The following is a 16,789-nucleotide window of genomic DNA, read 5'->3' as shown; positions in this document are numbered from 1 at the left end:
ATTTTCTGGTTTCTGTATGCTGGATTCATTTGTGTAAAAAAGTTGTTTATTTTTCTACCACACAACATTTAAATGAACTGTGCAAGTATGTCAGAGTTAGAAAAGCACAAATGAAGCCCAATTATCTGTAATTCTAAAATGTGATGGAAACAAACATTTTAATACGATCAAAATAATTCAATACACTAGGTGATGCCATTTCCACACATTAACATTTTTGTTTTATTAGTAAAACTGTAGATCTGTGCAAACGTAATGGTAATTTCAATTTAAAATGTGTTGTCTGTAATGACATTATGCTACCACACCATGAACACTCGAGTCTAGTCTGCACCACTGCACTCTACTCTACTGCTTCCTACTGCACTCTGAGCCTCTCTACTCTAAGCCACTGCACTTTACACCAGTCTAGGCAGGCCACTCCACTCTACACAACTCCACTCTGCTCTCCATGCCAATACACTCTACTCTGCACCACTCAACTCTACACTCCGTACTCTGCCACTTTAATCTTCTCTGCACCACTGCAGGCTACACCACTTTACGCCACCGAACTCTACCCTGCACCATGCCAATTCACTCTACTCTGAAACATTCCACCCTACGGCTCTGTACTTTATGCCACTGCGCTCTACAACACTTCTCTGCACTACTGCCCTCTGTGCAACCCATTCTGCTTCACTAAGCCATTTAACTCTGTATAACGACACTTTATTCTGCACCATAGCACTCTACTCTGCCACTCTACTCTGCACCACACTACTCTGCATCGCTTCACTCTACTGTGCACCACTCTAATCTGCACCACTGCATTCTACGATGATGCATTGTACGCAGCTGAATTCTATGCCGTTGCACTCTGTACCACTTCATTGTATACCACTGCACTCTACTCTGTGCTACTACAATGTCAATGAACTCTACGACGCTCTACTCTGCATCATGCCACACTATATTAACACTCTGAAGCACTCTAATCTATGCCACTGCATTCTACGACCCTGCATTGTCCACTGAATTCTGTGCTGCTGCACTCTATGCCACTAGACTCTGCAATACACTATGCAAATGCACTCTAAGCCACTCCAGTATACAACCCTTTGTGCCACTCCACTCTGACAATCTTCTCTACGCCTCTAACATTTAGCAATACTGAACAGTAGCGATGCTAGTGTATGACATGGCTAAAACACATTAGTAAAGCCAAAAGCTATTGCGCAGGTGAGACCTATTGGCATTGCTAATGCTTGTTTCACCTCTGACAAACGCACAAAAAGCTGATTGTCCACACAGTAGACTTTGGTACGATCAGTATAAAAGCTTGAAGCCCTTTTGGGGTCCAATTGAGATGTCAAGTGCAGATGAGATGGGGGAGGAATAAATAACACTGGCCAGGAGATGATTTGCCCAGCCAGGGAAAGGAGTCACAACCCTAGGCAAAAATGCACTTTGAATCCTCAGCACCAGTTTGTCCTGACAAAAGGGGGTGCACGGTAGTTGCCCTGACCGGTGGTAAAGCTCTTTAATGCGATGAGCTGAAGTAATGTCTTTGAAGTCAGAAGACGCAGTGAGCAGCTACGTGCCAGTTTGAAAGGTGTGCACGAGAGAAACATCGAGATCAAATAAAGATTCCACTGTTCCATCACAAACGGGCTGGGAGGACATGTGTGAAACCCTTTATAAACCTCACCACGACAGGTGATTTAAACAAGGACAGTTGATCTGGCAAATGTAGAAGGTCTGAAAGCTACAACAATCACCTGTAATAGTGCCCACTCCAAGGCCTTGCTGTACCAAAGAAAAACCAAACAAAAAACCACCATTTAGTTTGGCTTGTAAAGGGTCAATCTTGCATACACCACACCAGAAGATAAATATATCCCAGCTTTTGGCATAAATGGACATTGTGGAAGGGTGCCTGGCAGCAAGAACAATTTCCACCGTTTCAGGCGGCACTCAGCTGCCACCTTTCAGTCTCCATGTATGAAGGTGTTGGTTGTGCAGGTTCAGGTGGAGGGGCCTTGCCCTGCTACTGCAACAAGATACTCTCGAAGTAATAAGCTGATCAGTGGGCAGAAGCTCATGCCCAAAAGATCAAGTTATTTACCTTTGGTAATGTCTTATCTGGTACAGACTAACTAGCCGCAGATTCCTGAATTTAGAATTATCCCCTGGCGTCACTGGATTCAGAATCTTTTCATGAGCAGTACCCTTGGGCAACGATAGATGGCATCGTTTGGCTCCAGATGGCATCATCTGTGCTGGAAGTGACGTGCAAGGTATTTATATAGCATGGGTACTCACAAACATTTTCCCAGGGGCCACAAAGTTTGGTCTGTGGTGTGACCGAGGACCGCCCTGATGCTAGCATTGGGGCGATCAAAGGGAGGAGGGGGGGGGGCCTGGATGGGGAGGGGTTGTGGCGTTATGGTGGGTGTAGGGAGACGCAAAGCATATAGATCTAGTGGCTGAATCGCTCAATGTGAAACCAGAAAACGTGGCATTAATCTCAGCTTCCTCACTTTACCAAATTGTGTGATCCTAGGCAATTGTTTTATTTCACGTTCCCTTCATTTTCTTCATTATTGTATGTAGGAGGACTTCACAATGCATGACTTCAGTATGTGCGCTGTGTGAACCCTTCTGTGTTTGATTTAATAAACTATGAAGCAGTTCATGTATAATAGCAAGTTAAGCCAATGAAAGAGTGCAGATGGCTGACTTGCCTCTTAATTCACTATTGGCATTGTTATCAAGGTGGGGTAAGAATGAATGTTTCTGAACTTATGTTTGAAATCTATTGTTCTTAAAAAAAATACTTCTCCATGCACTGATATAATCTGATGTAGTAAAATGAAATGGTCCTGCGTACAAATGAAATACACTTTTTGAATTAATTTTTAAGAACCCTTATCATAGTTGCAGACATTTGCTGCAAGGTTAATTAAAAAAAATTAGTGTTCCTGCAGTTAAGCGGTTCAGGACAAATTCCTTACTTCCTTTCTTTATCTTTAATAGTGTTTAATAAAGTATTGCCTGTTAAGTCAAGTAAACAGCAGCCTAGTGCTACTGCCCTGGGGGCCGCATAAAAAGGTCAAAAGGGCCGCATGCGGCCCCCAGGCCGTACTTTGAGTATCACTGCTATATAGGCACCACCCAGTGCGCTGTTTGATTGTAAGAAGCCTGATAGGACAGTTGCTCGAAGGGAGCACATATGAGAAAAGTGAGTACTAAATTTAGGTCCCACTGAGACATGATAAAGGGTGAAGGTGGGAACATATGTTGGAGATCTTTCAAAAACCTATTTACAACTGGGGATTTGAATACAGATGGCTGATCTGGCAACCATGGAAAGGCTGAGATGGCAGAAAGATAGCTGTTTAGCTGTTGTGATAGCCGTAGGATCACCTGGGCCCAGTCATTCCTGATCTTTTTCAGATATTGGGTAAGTGGCTGCAGAGGCGTAAAGGCGTACAGGAAATCCTGTAAAGGCGCTTGCTCTGGACCAACTGCGTTCGAGCTCCCACTACTGCAGATTGTGAGGGTCTCCTCTGAACAGCCAATGAGAAGAACCCTTGTTCACCATCAATTATTAACCTATTTCACAACACAGATAAGAGGACCTTTTTCACCATGCATTCTGCTTATTTCTTTCATTGAAAATTAACTTTCAGAAAGCCACGCTTGACCATTCATTCCCATGATTATTACATAGCTTCATAGAGAACCACATTTTGCACTAATGTTGAACATACACCCATGTCTGATCGATAAAGTATCAAAGGCTCCTAATCAGTAACACAAAAAACTAAAGGGCAAAATAGTGCCAATACACAGTGCTTTCAGTAAACAAGGATACCTAAACTGTGGCTCAAATGTTAACGGAATGCAGCGGGTGCAATTAGTCTGCTCTTAAAGCTAGTAAGCATTTTGATCTCTATGGGTCTTAAATCACTGACATGACAGGAGGTTTGCCGTAGTTGGGAGGTGGTTGATGACTGCCTGGGGTGAGCACGCCTTCAACAGCCAACCGTCATCAAGAAAGTGGAAGCCTGGAACCCCTGACGGTGGGCTGCTACCACCATCATGTTCCTGCACACGTAAGAAATGGTGAGACCATAGTGGAGCACAGTGAACTGTAAATACTCCGGTCCTACCACAAATCGAAGGTAGCACTGATGGGCCTTCAAGGTGTGTAAAAGGAAATTGTTATTTTTGTATGGTCACCGCCAAAGTTTTGGACTAATGCTGCTGGTTTGACTCAATGCACCGAGGCCTGCTAACCAAACCTCACTGCCAGTGCCCTGACATGTGTAAGTTTGGTTGGCCCACACCCAACTTATTTCTAAGTTTCCAGTATAAGGTACCAGAGGTATCCAGGGTCTGTAAGTTAGGGTGTCCCCTCAGGGACTGCAACACTTGTGCCACCCTGAGTGGGACAAGTTAAAAGATGGCTCGCAGTCTGCCGCTGCAGACCAGAAGGGCAGAATAAAACTGATAACTCGACGGCCATTTTAAGCAATGGCAAAGCCCAAGCTCCTCTTACAATATGTGTAAGTTACCCTTGCAGCCGGGCTAGTGAGTCCTAAGGCAGGGTGACGCATAATAGTAAAGTACAACACACGCTTAACATGTCCTGGCAGTAAAAATCTACAATTGTCGTTTTCACTACAAGAGGCATTGGTAGCCCAATTGGCGAGTGCAGGGTATACGATGTCATCTCAACTGTTTTATCTTCTGAATGGTTCTACTAAAGTTGATACTATCAGGTATCACAAAATCATTATAATTAAGCCCAATTTGATGCCCACGTCGACATTTATCTAACTTGTTGCCACATTGAACTTATAGAAAGTTGCTACTATGTTGCCCAAGTTTTTCAATGGCCATTTGCTGAGGCTGGCCAGAAGACAGCATTCTGCCCAAGTAGGGAAATGTATAAATGGCTCCAAGGACAAGTAGCAATAGAGTCCTGCTGTTGGAGGTGGTGTTATCTCATCCTCGAATGAAGCCACATGGGATGTTGGACCAAAAGGAAGGCGTCAAAGGGGAACCCGCCTTTGAGGGACATATTGTAACCACACTCCAGAGGGGCTGTACTTTGGTTCAATTAGACAGGTTGATGTTGGGCACAGAGGGGTGAAACACTGGCCAAACCACCCCAATGGCCATGCCCAGGGAACAAAAGTCCCCTGGGCATGGACATTGGGGCCAGCACTGTGCAGGGGGCCCCCAAGTGGTGTTGGGGAAGAAAAAAAATACTCACCCACACTTACCTGGGATGGGTCCCCCATGCTTAGGTGACCTCCTGGTGTGGGTGGGGGTGTCCTTGGGGACAGGAAAGGGCACTTGTGGGCAATTTCCATGGTCTCCGACCATGGAAATCTGCCTACATGTCCCCTTACGCCTGCCCAGACCCAGGCGTTAAAAAATGGTGCTAAGCAAGCTTAGCGCCATTATTTAAGGCCCCCATCCCCGTGCTGGATTTTAGCACGGGGATAAATATGGCACAAAGGCCATATCGTCCTTTTCTGGACGGGAACGCCTACCTTGCATCTCATTGACGCAAGGTAGGTTTTCCCTTCCAGAAAACAATGTAAACTCCATTACTTTAGCGATAGACGTGTCTAGCACCAAAGTAAAAATATGGAGTTAGGTTTGCGCTGAATTAGCGTAAAAAGAAAATGACACTAATTTAACGCAAAACAAGTATAAATATGGGCCCAAGTCTGCTGGAGCTGGGAGAGCCACCCAAGTGTGAATTGGTCACCCTCAGGAGAGAGATTGTCAAGAGAAGGAAACAGTTGAATATACTGTACCGGGAGACTGGTAGCCCAGTGGCAACTGGACTTGTGCTGATCCAGAGAGGACTGTGAGGAATGGCGACACCTGAGGAGGGAATCCCCTCACCAAGACCTTTGACCAAGACGTAGCCTCAGAAAGACCCCCATTGACTGCACAGCATCTTCAGCATCCTGTACCCATTGCCTCGGAATCACCCTCTAGAAGTCAATGGCAAGGAGACACAGACGCTGGAACTGAACTGAAGCCTGCTTTCCTTAGAGACGTAATTGTCTATTGGACCTTGCTGGTCATCCTGACTGGCTCCCTACCGTAGTTGGTTGCCCAAGGTAACTCTAACCCGCATACTGACCTGAAAAAGTTTGTGTCAAATTAATTGAATTTGCCAATGCTTGTTCACGGTTAAGTGAAAAGTCCCGATTCACTCCTTCCTGTAAAATCTATGCCTCTGGAACCCTTCAGTGGATCTTTTTCATTTTGGTGTCCATAAATTCATTAAAATATATTCTATTTTTTTTAATCTGGTGTTGGATTTCTTGAGTTGTGTTCTTTTCTTCGATTGTGTTGGTGCTGTTTAAATGCTTTACACTTGTTTCTTTGCATAAGCCTAACTGCTCAGAGCCACAGCTACCCAGGGTTGAGCAGAGGTTTGCCAAATGAAACCTAAGGCACAATCTTGATAGTCCCTTTGGCCAAAAGGGCTTGCACTTCCTGCAATAAGAGACAGGTAGTTCTCCATCAGTCCTTCTGTAGATGGTGGAAGATGCAGTGGAGTGGACTTGCAGGGCATACACCCCATGGGCAATTTGCAGGTCCCATCTGTCGAGCATTATTGCCCATCAGCCCAGTAGAAACTGTCGAACATTGCCGCCAACATTTAGCTGTGCTCCCCTAATGGGGTTGGCAGGTGGGGCTGTGGTGGAAGGGCGGTTGGGGGGCAGTGGGATAACTGGCACATTGTCCCAGACCGTGGGGCCATTGGGTGCCACGCCTTGGCCACAAAAGTACTGGGCACCTTGCTGAGGCTGAATTGACTTGACTGTATGTGGTACCTCTGCCAAAGTTGCAAAACAAAACCTGAAGGAGGTTGTTGTGGTGGCTTAGAGAAGCTCAAGGAGTGTGTTGTGGCCCTGCTCTCTTTGGGGGCGCTCAAGGGCTGAATCTGCTTTGTCCCCAAAGAGGTGATCCCTTCAAAAGTCCACAAAGGCCAAGTGGACCTCGCCTGAAAAGCCTGTCACCGCTACTAGGCAAGGCAATGAATAGCAACACTAGTGCCAATTGATCGATCAGTCATATGTTTTAAAGCCCACTACTCACCCATAGGGTCTCAACATGCTGAGGGGTGTGTCCTCAGAGATCAGTTCAAGAGCCAGGTCTTGGGGTCCTTCCTGAACTGAGGCAGCGATGGCAACTGAGACGAAGGGGTAAGGTGTTGCAACCTTTTGCTGCCAGGCATGTGAAAGATCTTCCTCCTGCGGATGACTTCTTGAATTGATGGAATCTGTTGTATCCATTCCATTGGATTGTAAACTTGGCAGCACCATCGCCATACTTTATGGCCTGGGTGAGTATAGGCAAAGGTATTCCAGTTCATCTGGAAAGATATAAGCAATCGAATTCCAAAGCTTGTGGGAATAATGGCCCAGCCGACAACTGGCTTTAACTGATCGGAGGTCAAACTAGTGGAAGAAAATACGCTCTTTCCAAAGGTCTCCACTCTCTTGGACTCCCTATCGCGGGGAGTCGTTGGGCAAGTGTTAGGATTTGTCTGTCTGGTGGAATCCTGCACCTCCCGGCTCTCAGGAGAGGGGTGCTGAGATGAAATGGCAGGGTGATGTCTCGCGATTTGGTGACTTTCTGGGTTGCCAAAACAAGGTTTGGCCCAGGCCCCTAAGAGGGTTTTGGTCAGTGCGTTATTGAAAGTCAGCAGTGGGTCAGTATTAGTTTGCCCCGGCTGGAGGAGAAATCTATCAGGACATTAGTTTTGGTAACTGGAGGTCGAAATCTTTTGCTGCTCTATCGTAAAGGGAGCACTTTACATAGGGCTTGGAGGTGAGATGAGGCTGGAATCATGAGTGGTGGAAAGATCACTAGCAAACTGGAGATCACTATACCAAGTTTCTTCATGGTGGGTTTGGCTAAGTTCATCACCTGCATTGTAGTCATCATTGGAGCCTGTGCCAAACAAGGAATGTAGTTTATCAGAACTGCCTTGCGGAAATAGGACGCTAAGTCAGTCATATGGGACAGGTTGCAGTTCAACTCAAACAGCGCAGCCTTGGTCGAGGTCGAAGCTGTGCCAACTTAGAGTCAGAGAGCACAATGGGCACCTCCACCTCCAGCATAAATGTAGTCTGCATTGACGCTCTGGGAACAGGCTTTAATCACAGAGACTGACAGTTTGTGGGGTCAACGGAAGAGGGCCACTGTTGTGTACAGAGGGTCTAACTGGTGCAGAGAGCGAGCACGCTGTCCGTATCACAGATGGAGGGACCTCTCGGCTCCTTGTGGCCCGCAGGACATCAGAGGGAATCAAAAGGAATCCAAAGAGTTAGAGCATGGCCTCGCGAAACTGCCTCTGTTGCAGACTGACCTGAAAATTCTGATTTAGCTGCACAAGTTGTGGGTTGGACTCTGACATTGACCAACTTCGGAAACAAGATCGAGAGGCATGAAGACGCGCAGGCGTCTTCTTAGGTGTACGACAGTGGCAGGAATGGGCCAAGTCCCATTTGGAGTCTTTGCTTTTCTTCATCTTACCTGAGGACTTGGAGCACTAGAACAATTTACCTCGGGATAGACTCTTACAACTTCTTGATAAGGAACGGGACCAAAACTGACCCTTGGACTGGTCTTGAGGTGCAGCCTTCCGTGTCTGAGGACATATATAGTTTTGCCTCAATGTCTTGTATGGCCTTTGAGTTTATTGCAGTGTAGTCACTGCAGGCCTTAGGCATCACATAAAACCTGATGAGTGTCACAGATATTTGTGTGCGACAGTCCCAACAAGAATTGAACCTGTCATCTTGGGAGGGTACATTTTTTTCTGTGTAAGAGAAGCGGTAACTCTAGATCCACATCTAGTGGCATGGAAAAAAGAAAGATGTCAGCATGCTGAGTGGCACCTATATTGGCCTACACACAATTTCCGTAACGGTGTCAGTTCGGAGCCATGTGGCACCAGCATGCAGAGGTACTGCTCAAAAGCTGCTGGACCTAGTCGGATGCCTGAAGAATATTGAAAAGGCAAAAAATCTGCTGTTAAAAATCTCCATCCGAAATATTGGGTTAAATGAGTTCACAAACTGAAGGCACACAAAAAACAGATGCTCGTTTCTGCACGGAGTCAGGGAAGTCTATTGTAACACAGCCCTGATTTTATAATGGGATAAACACTAGAACAAGCCTCCTAATTTAAAGCTAAAACCAGGACTGGAGCAGCCAGTTATGCATGACCTGATATACTAGGTGTATGTAGCTCTCACTCCATGCTCCTGCAGAGCCCTCTCCATCCAGGATCCAGGATTCTAGGGAGCCCAGGCACTTTTGTCTTCCTCGTGAATTTAGAAGCACCCATCTCTATTGGTTCTTGTAAACGTCCCCTCCCTTGTCTTGCAGTGCTCCTTCAGCACCTCTTCTTGTAGTGTGCCCTCCACCCGTACCTCTCCCTTCTGGCCTCTGTATTGCTCCCCTATTGCAAGCCACTTCTCACCCCTTGCTAAGGACGTCTTGGAAAGACACATACAAATGCCAGTGTAGGAAGCGGGCTACCTATGCAGTGCATCAAATGTAGGGGCACACTATGCAGATCGCACAGGCAACCCTTCTTGTTTTTTCAGGGGGAAAAGTGACAATCCGAAAAAAGCTCTTTTGTGGTAGAGTAAGCGAGCAGTTAGGCTTATCAGAGAGTAGTGCTAAACATTTGTTGAACACAGTCAAACAAGACTCGAGAAGGAACTCAAGACCAATGTTTAGAAAAATAGTTACTTTCTTTATATTAAGTTTGAAGAAGGGAAATACTGTTGCAGTTTGTATCTACTTCCCAAGTAACACTTTTACTCAAATGTGCTTATATGCGGTAAAGGTTTCAAAGTACTTTTAATGCAAAAGACTCCTTGCAACCAGTTCTTGTGGGTACCCTGTGGATTGTACGGTGTTACGGGTGCAAACTCACAAGCAAGACCAGTGATACACTTTAATCTGCCCTGGGGCACCCAGGTGCAGTGATGCTAGTCAGGTGTCTCACGCAACGCACAGTTGGCGACGAGGGGGGGTCACCTAGAAAGAGACTGGAAGGGGGGACTTCGGGACAAGTCCGGGAGCTCTCAATGGAGGGGTGGGGGTTCGGTCGGTGGGGGTCCTGGCAGCAAGACAACACCTTTGGCTGTTGTAGACCCAGGCTTGGACGCTCAGGTGCTGTGGGACTTTGTTGATGCTCCTGCACCAAGGTGCCCACTGTTCTTTGGGGGACCTGCAAGAAGAGGGACAAAACAATGCAGCTGGATGACACTGGAAGATGTCCTCTGTGATGCCTACGTCCCTCGAAGGCAGTGAAACGTTGAAATCTGGATTGGACTTCAACAAGCCTTTGTAGTTGCAGGTATGGGTACAGCTCAGCTCCAGTTGATGCTGATGTCTTCTGACTTAGAAGGGCGACCGGACTGGCCTGTTGGAGCACAGTGACCACCTCCTGGACGCTGCTGCATCAGTGGACCCGGTGGTCATCAGGACGGTAAATCGGATGTTGCAGTTGGTGCCTGCAGGAAGCAGGGAAGTGGCTCTTCCACTGCAAGGGAGATGCTGATGGGTTTGCAAAGTGCTGGAGAACCCCCGAGGCTTTTGGAGTCCCCACAGCTGCAGGACGAGTGGTGATGTAATGATTGTTGGGACAGACGCAGGTAGGCAGGGTTTTGTGCCTAAAGTTCCCTAGTCGTCCCATAGTTCTCGCTCCTTTGGCTTTTCTTTGTCCACTTCTTTGGGTCAAACAAATCTGTTCTGGTGTCAGGGGGCCACCTAAATACTCAATTTTGGGGCAATTGGGAGTTTAGAGTAGTAGCCAATGGGCTAGTTAGACTTGGGGTAAATAAACCCTCCTTATGATCAGTTCCTGTGAGAAGTGGGCATAACTATGTCCCAGAATTCCTAGTTCCACCAAAATCAAGATGGTAGCTATCTCCTTCTCAATTTGGTTGTTCCTGACTTTGTGCACCCCACAATTGGCAAACTGGTGCCCCGATGTAAGTCCCTAGTATATGGTATCTAGGTACCCAATGCATTGGGGCACCAGGGGTTCCCCCCACGGGCTGCAGCGTATATTATGCCACCCATGGGAGCCCATACACAATGTGTCTGCAGGCCTGCCAATGCAGCCTGCGTGGAAAGGTGCAAGCACCCTTTCACTACAGGTCACTGCACCAGGGTGCAGGATGTAGGTATCTATGTGTGAGGGCACCCCCTGCATAAGCAGAGGTCCCCCCACGAGCTCCAGCTCCATTTTCATGGACTTCGTGAGTGTGGTGAAGCCATCTTACCCTTGTACTGGACTTAGGTCACTATGTCCAGCTACACAATGGTAACTTCGAACCTGGGCATGTTTGGTATCAAATATGTCGGAACCATACCCCGATACTGTTGCCAGTTTTGGTTATATGATTCCATGCACTCCGGGGGCTCCTTAGAGGACCCCCAGCTTTGCTCCTACCTGTTTGCAGGGTTTTCCCGGGCAGCCTGTGCTGCTGCCATCCTACAGACAGGTTTATGCCCTCCTGCTACTTGAACAGCTCAATCCCAGGAGGGAAGAACAAAGAATTTCCTTTGGGAGAGGGAGGCAACACCCTCTCCCTTTGGAAATAGCTGTTACACGGCTTGGGAAGGGTAGCCTCCCCAAGCCATTGGTAGACTTTGAAGGGCACATTTGGTGCCCTCCTTGTGTAAACTGGTTTACACCAGTCCAGAGACCTCTGGTACCTGTTTTGGCGTGAAACTGGACAATGGAAAGTGGAGTTGACCAGAGCTCCTCCAGGTGGCCACTTGATTCTGCCATCTTGAATCCAAGGCGGGCAGAGGCCTCTGGGAGCATCTTAGTGGCCAGGTCAGGCAGGTGACATCACAGTCCCCTCCAGATAGGTGGTCACCCTGCTAGGTGGCCAATTCCCCTTTTAGGGCTATTAAGGGTCTCCCTCTTGAGTGAGTGATCAGATTAGAAATGCAAGATTCCAGCAGAACTCCTCTGCAATGTTTACTTCGACTTCTGGCTACTGGAACCGCAATTGGACTTCACAGGACCCTACAATCTGGCGCTCCAGAGACGACTTCGCTCTGCAACACAGTTTCTCCAGTCCCTCCAACTGCAACATTTCCCCGGCTGTGCACCCTCTGAGGGCAGCAAGTCTTCAGTCTGCACCAAGAAGAAAGAAGGAATCTCCCTTGGAGTGGAGTCACTCCTCTGCATCCACAGGCAACAACTGCATCGACGACTGGCTGCGTGGATCCTCTCTCTTGCAACTCTGCATGGATCCTGCAACACTGGTGGTGGTCTGGAGTGGTCCCCTCTACCAGTTGTCCAACTTGGGAAGTGGCGAGTCTTGGCTTCTCCTTGCAGGACAGTACCCCTGTGCACTGCGACTCGTGCAGCTACCAAGACTTGTTGGCTCTCCTTCCAAGGGATATTCAGGCTTTCTGTAGCCCCGGCCTCCAGCACTCTTCTCTGCAATGAGTAGTCTCCTGCCTGCTGCTTCAGCAACGCGGGACTCCTTTCCAGGTGTGCTGATTGGGCCTCACTGCGCCTCCTGTGCCTGCTGCCTTTGAGTTGCCGGTGGGGACTCCATCCTCGACTTCTGGCTCTCCTTACTGCTGAGGGTCGCCTGGGACTCCCTTCTTTGGACTGAGTCCCCTCTGACTTACCTTTTGGTGTTCCTGGTTCTTCCAGATTCCACTTACCCGGGAGGGGTTGTTGGGGGAGGAGAGTGGGCCTTTCGCATTCCATTATTTTAGTATATGGTTTGGTCTCCCCCTAGGGTCTCTATTGTTTACTGTTATTTCACTGTTTTCTATTGCCTTCAATGCCGATTCCTGATTACTAAGGTGTATGTAATAGCATGTTTACTCACCTGCTAGTAGAGTATTGCCTATGCAGTATTTTAGTATTTGCGTTACCATAATAAAGTACCTTTATTTTTGTAACACTGTGGTTCTTTCATGTGTGTAAATACAGTGGTATTGCATAAGCTTTGCATGTCTCCTAGATACTTCTTGGCTGCTCATCCACAGCTACCTCTAGATACCTAGACCTGGTATAAGGTGATAACACCATAGGCGCTCACCACACACCAGGCCAGCTTCCTACAGTGGCCACTCCCAGGTCTTTGGAAGTCATGGTTGCATACAAAAGGCGGCAGGGTCTTTGAAGTCCCTGGCCTTGGTACGCACTCACCATCCTGCTGGAGTAGGTGAGAACACCTTCCTCTGGAGCAGTTAATGTTTCTGGTCTCAGAGTGCGGGCTGTCACCTCCAGGGGGGGTTAGAAACATGACTATCGTGACAGGCTGGTCGAAACGAGTGAGCCAGCACATTTAGAGAGTAGTACGTTTCGGGGGCACCTCTAATGTGCCCTCTGGGTGCACATCATAATAAATCCAGGCTGATTCCAGCCAAGGATTTATTAAGACGAGGTGTTTGATACCAAACCCCAGAGGTTTCAGGGAAGCCATTATGTAGCTGGGGAACTCTTAATGATGAGTGGCCAGTACACACCTTAAGATGACTTCTGTTCACTTGTGATGTCCAGCAATTGAACTAAACATCACATGGGCATATCTGCTTAAGCAAATATGTCCTCACATCAAACAAAACGCACCCTTCCTTCGGGCTCAAAGGCCTGCTGTAGGGGTGACTTACATATTCTGGATGCAGTGAGTGGGGCGTGGCACACAAAGGGTGTGCCATGTTGTGTTTCCACCTGGCTTGCACCAGGACACGCAGACTGCAGTGGCAGCTGTGTGCAACTTTTATGAGGTGGGTAGCACAATACATGCTGCAGCCTTTACGGACCCTCTCCAGAACCCAGGCCCTAGGTACCAGGTTGGGAATAGTGACTGTGGTATTGTGCTGCATTTTAAGTTTAATTTACAAATTGAGATTTGAAAACACATTAACTTTCAAATCCTTGACAACTAATAAGTAAATAGAGCTTGCGTTTAAGTGAGCAAGGGTGGCATTCCTAGTAGGAGTCCACTAATATATTGAAAACTTCTGTGTAAAGTCTAGAGTTTTTGGTTATAATGAAACATTTGACGTTTGATTCCAAAAAAAGCACATCCAGTCTGTTGCTACAAGTCATTCAAGTGACATGTTGTGCTAGTACTTAAAGTGGTTGTTGAAAGTATCATCACTGAGTATGCTTTTCTTTGTTTTTAAAGGTGCCGAACGTGTTATAACCTTAAAGCTGGAGATTCCTGGATCCATGCCGCCTCTCATCCAGGAAATGTTAGAAAACTCCGAGGGACTTGAAGCCGGCTCCCCTGGTGCAGATGAGGATACAACAGAGCACAGCCCCACCATCTCCACAAGCTCGGCAGACAACAGCAGCACTGGGGAATCTCCTCCAGCGAAATAGAAGTTGATTGGCTTTTATAAGACATTCATACTCAAAGAAAAACTTATACACAGCTAGGAAAACCACTCAGTGCTTGGTTTCCAGGACATGAAAATAGGAAAATGACCAATATGTTCTACTTATAAATAAATCTATATATAATATAAATATATATATATACTACTCAGTGTTTAAACACAATCTTCTCCTGGACTATTCAAAATTATAAACAAAAATCTACAATAGTTTATGAAACTCTGCTGTTGCACACAGGAAACCAGTTATTTTTCTGTTCTATTCAAGATTGCATGACAAGATCGATTCGGAAACTGGTTTAAATGTACCTCGACGACATTGTACATACAACTCTGGAGTGGTTCTTCTTGAATGGATGTTTTTGGTGCTTTCCTTTAGTATTTCATAAAATGACAAAGACATTGAGCTAACAAAGTGGGCCACCAGAAAAGGCCAAGTGGCGATTCAATCAGATGTGCAGGGGGTTGGGGGGGCTGTTTTCTTTGGTGGAGTACTTGAGAGGGTGGGCGAAGCTTTCTCCTCTGTGTGGTATCAGCTATCACATTTTTTTAAGTTCAGTCTAAAGTATAAGAACAAATTCAATGCACTAGCATCAGAAGCAAAGCCTTCTGCGTCTTTGAACTGCAAGTTCAGGTAATCAAATGTGATTTGTTGGTTCATCACTTTAAAATGATGTTGATTACAGGGTGGGTGCAGTAAAACATTTGTCACTACATTCACGGGACAGATAGCCTCCAAGGTGCAGCATTTATGTGGTGTGATCTTTTGTTTACTTGTTGACAAGCCATTAGGAACACTTCGCAGGAGGCGACGGGCTTGACCACTACCTATCATGGGGCACAGTGTGTCCCATTTAACTATGTGTGGCAGGGAGGAGTGTTGGCTGAGAAGTACGGGGTGTGCTCGGTCCACCCGGTACCCCGAAACTCGCGCTCTTGTGAATCACCCCCACCGCGGTGGGTTCAAGGGTCAGAGCTTCTTCGGCCTCATTCAGAGCACTACTAGATTTCGAAAAAGGGGCATCCTTTAGCAAGTCTGTGACGTGCGGTCACCGGCTCGGTTTGTACATCGAGATTGTTTAACAATACTTTCTATGTTCATAGACTGTTTACCTTTTTCCATGGAGTCTCCTGGCAAAGAATAAAATATATTTATTTTACAGCCGCGTAAGCCCTTCTTTTCTGTAAAAATCACACGGCAGGCAATGTGCTTCAGATTTTTTTCTTTTTTTTTAATGTTTCAACTTCATTTCAAAAAGCAGGTTTGCGGTTTGCAACCATGACAGTTAAAATGTGTGCTTTTAGCACAGCAGTCTAAAACATTTCTACAAGCCAATCAGACATATACATGAACAATTCAATGAGTAAAAAAGAGCATAAAAGTGTATGTGGAACAACAAAATGTTAAAAGGCCTACACAATAATAAAAACCATCAATTACGCAATCACATAAAATAAGCCAAATGTACAAAAGTTTGCGACAGGAGGGACAAAAGGACTACACAAGATATTTTCGGAAATTATTCTGTGTGCTTTTTCAAGCACTTAATTAAACATAGCAAAATCATCATCATCGGACTCTGTAAAATATTTCACTTCTTTTCTGGCTCGGCCGGACCGTGGCTGTCGCTCCGTCGTGCTTTCGGAGCCAAAGTCGGCCGGTAAGATGTCTCCATCGGACTCGTTGTCAAAGGAAGTCTTCTTCGGTTTCTGCAAATGCAACACGGAAATGTGAATCTACAGTAATCAGTGCTAAACTTTACTTGCTGTTGGGCTGTGCGTGAATATATTCAAAGTAACAGGCCCAGAGAGGTGTTCTCCGGTAGCCACAACCCAGTTGTCACCAGATTCTGTAAATAACTATTATACTTAAACTAAGGTCGTGTAATCCGTGCACTTTTGTCTGGATTTAGATTCCACTCATATAAAGTACAGTCCAAGTGTCTGAAATCTGTTGGCAGCGGTGATGGCAGCTCCCCTGCGCCACCATCTGCCTGTGAGCTTGGTGCATCGGTCCTCCAGGTCACAGGCAAAGTGCAACCAGGGTGGGGGATGCTCCAAAACCATGAAGTACAATCTAGTGCACACATGCTCACAGGGTATAACCTGCGCTCACACCACGGGTTCGTGAAACAAGGTATGCATGCACAGCCACACTGCCCTCATGCTCACGGGGAATAACCTGCACTCACACCACGGATGCGTGAAACAAGGTATGCATGCACAGCCACACTGCCCTCATGCTCACGGGGAATAACCTGCACTCACACCACGGGTTCGTGAAACAAGGTATGCGTGCGCAGCCACACTGCCCTCATGCTCACGGGGAATAACCTGCGCTCACACCACGGGTTCGTGA

At 46.7% G+C, this 16,789-nt stretch overlaps 2 protein-coding genes across 4 annotated transcripts in view; one reads left to right on the top strand and one right to left on the bottom strand.

The window, feature by feature from the left end:
* Positions 1-14,557, top strand: part of RARB (retinoic acid receptor beta) — a 292,516-nt gene extending 277,959 nt beyond the window's left edge. For both annotated transcript variants that reach the window (XM_069212031.1, XM_069212030.1), the window contains exon 8: positions 14,220-14,557. In XM_069212031.1, coding sequence (XP_069068132.1) covers positions 14,220-14,416 — 197 coding nt within the window. In that variant the 3' untranslated portion in view covers positions 14,417-14,557. The remainder of the gene's footprint in view (positions 1-14,219) is intronic.
* Positions 14,558-15,641: 1,084 nt separating this feature from the next.
* TOP2B (DNA topoisomerase II beta) overlaps positions 15,642-16,789 on the bottom strand; it is a 485,217-nt gene continuing 484,069 nt past the window's right edge. For both annotated transcript variants that reach the window (XM_069212028.1, XM_069212029.1), the window contains exon 36: positions 15,642-16,140. In XM_069212028.1, coding sequence (XP_069068129.1) covers positions 15,976-16,140 — 165 coding nt within the window. In that variant the 3' untranslated portion in view covers positions 15,642-15,975. The remainder of the gene's footprint in view (positions 16,141-16,789) is intronic.

The sequence above is a fragment of the Pleurodeles waltl genome, chromosome 10 (assembly GCF_031143425.1).
Source record: "Pleurodeles waltl isolate 20211129_DDA chromosome 10, aPleWal1.hap1.20221129, whole genome shotgun sequence".
Lineage (NCBI taxonomy): Eukaryota > Metazoa > Chordata > Amphibia > Caudata > Salamandridae > Pleurodeles > Pleurodeles waltl.
The sequence above is the reverse complement of the archived record's forward strand: the minus strand, read 5'-3'. Positions and strand labels throughout refer to the sequence as shown.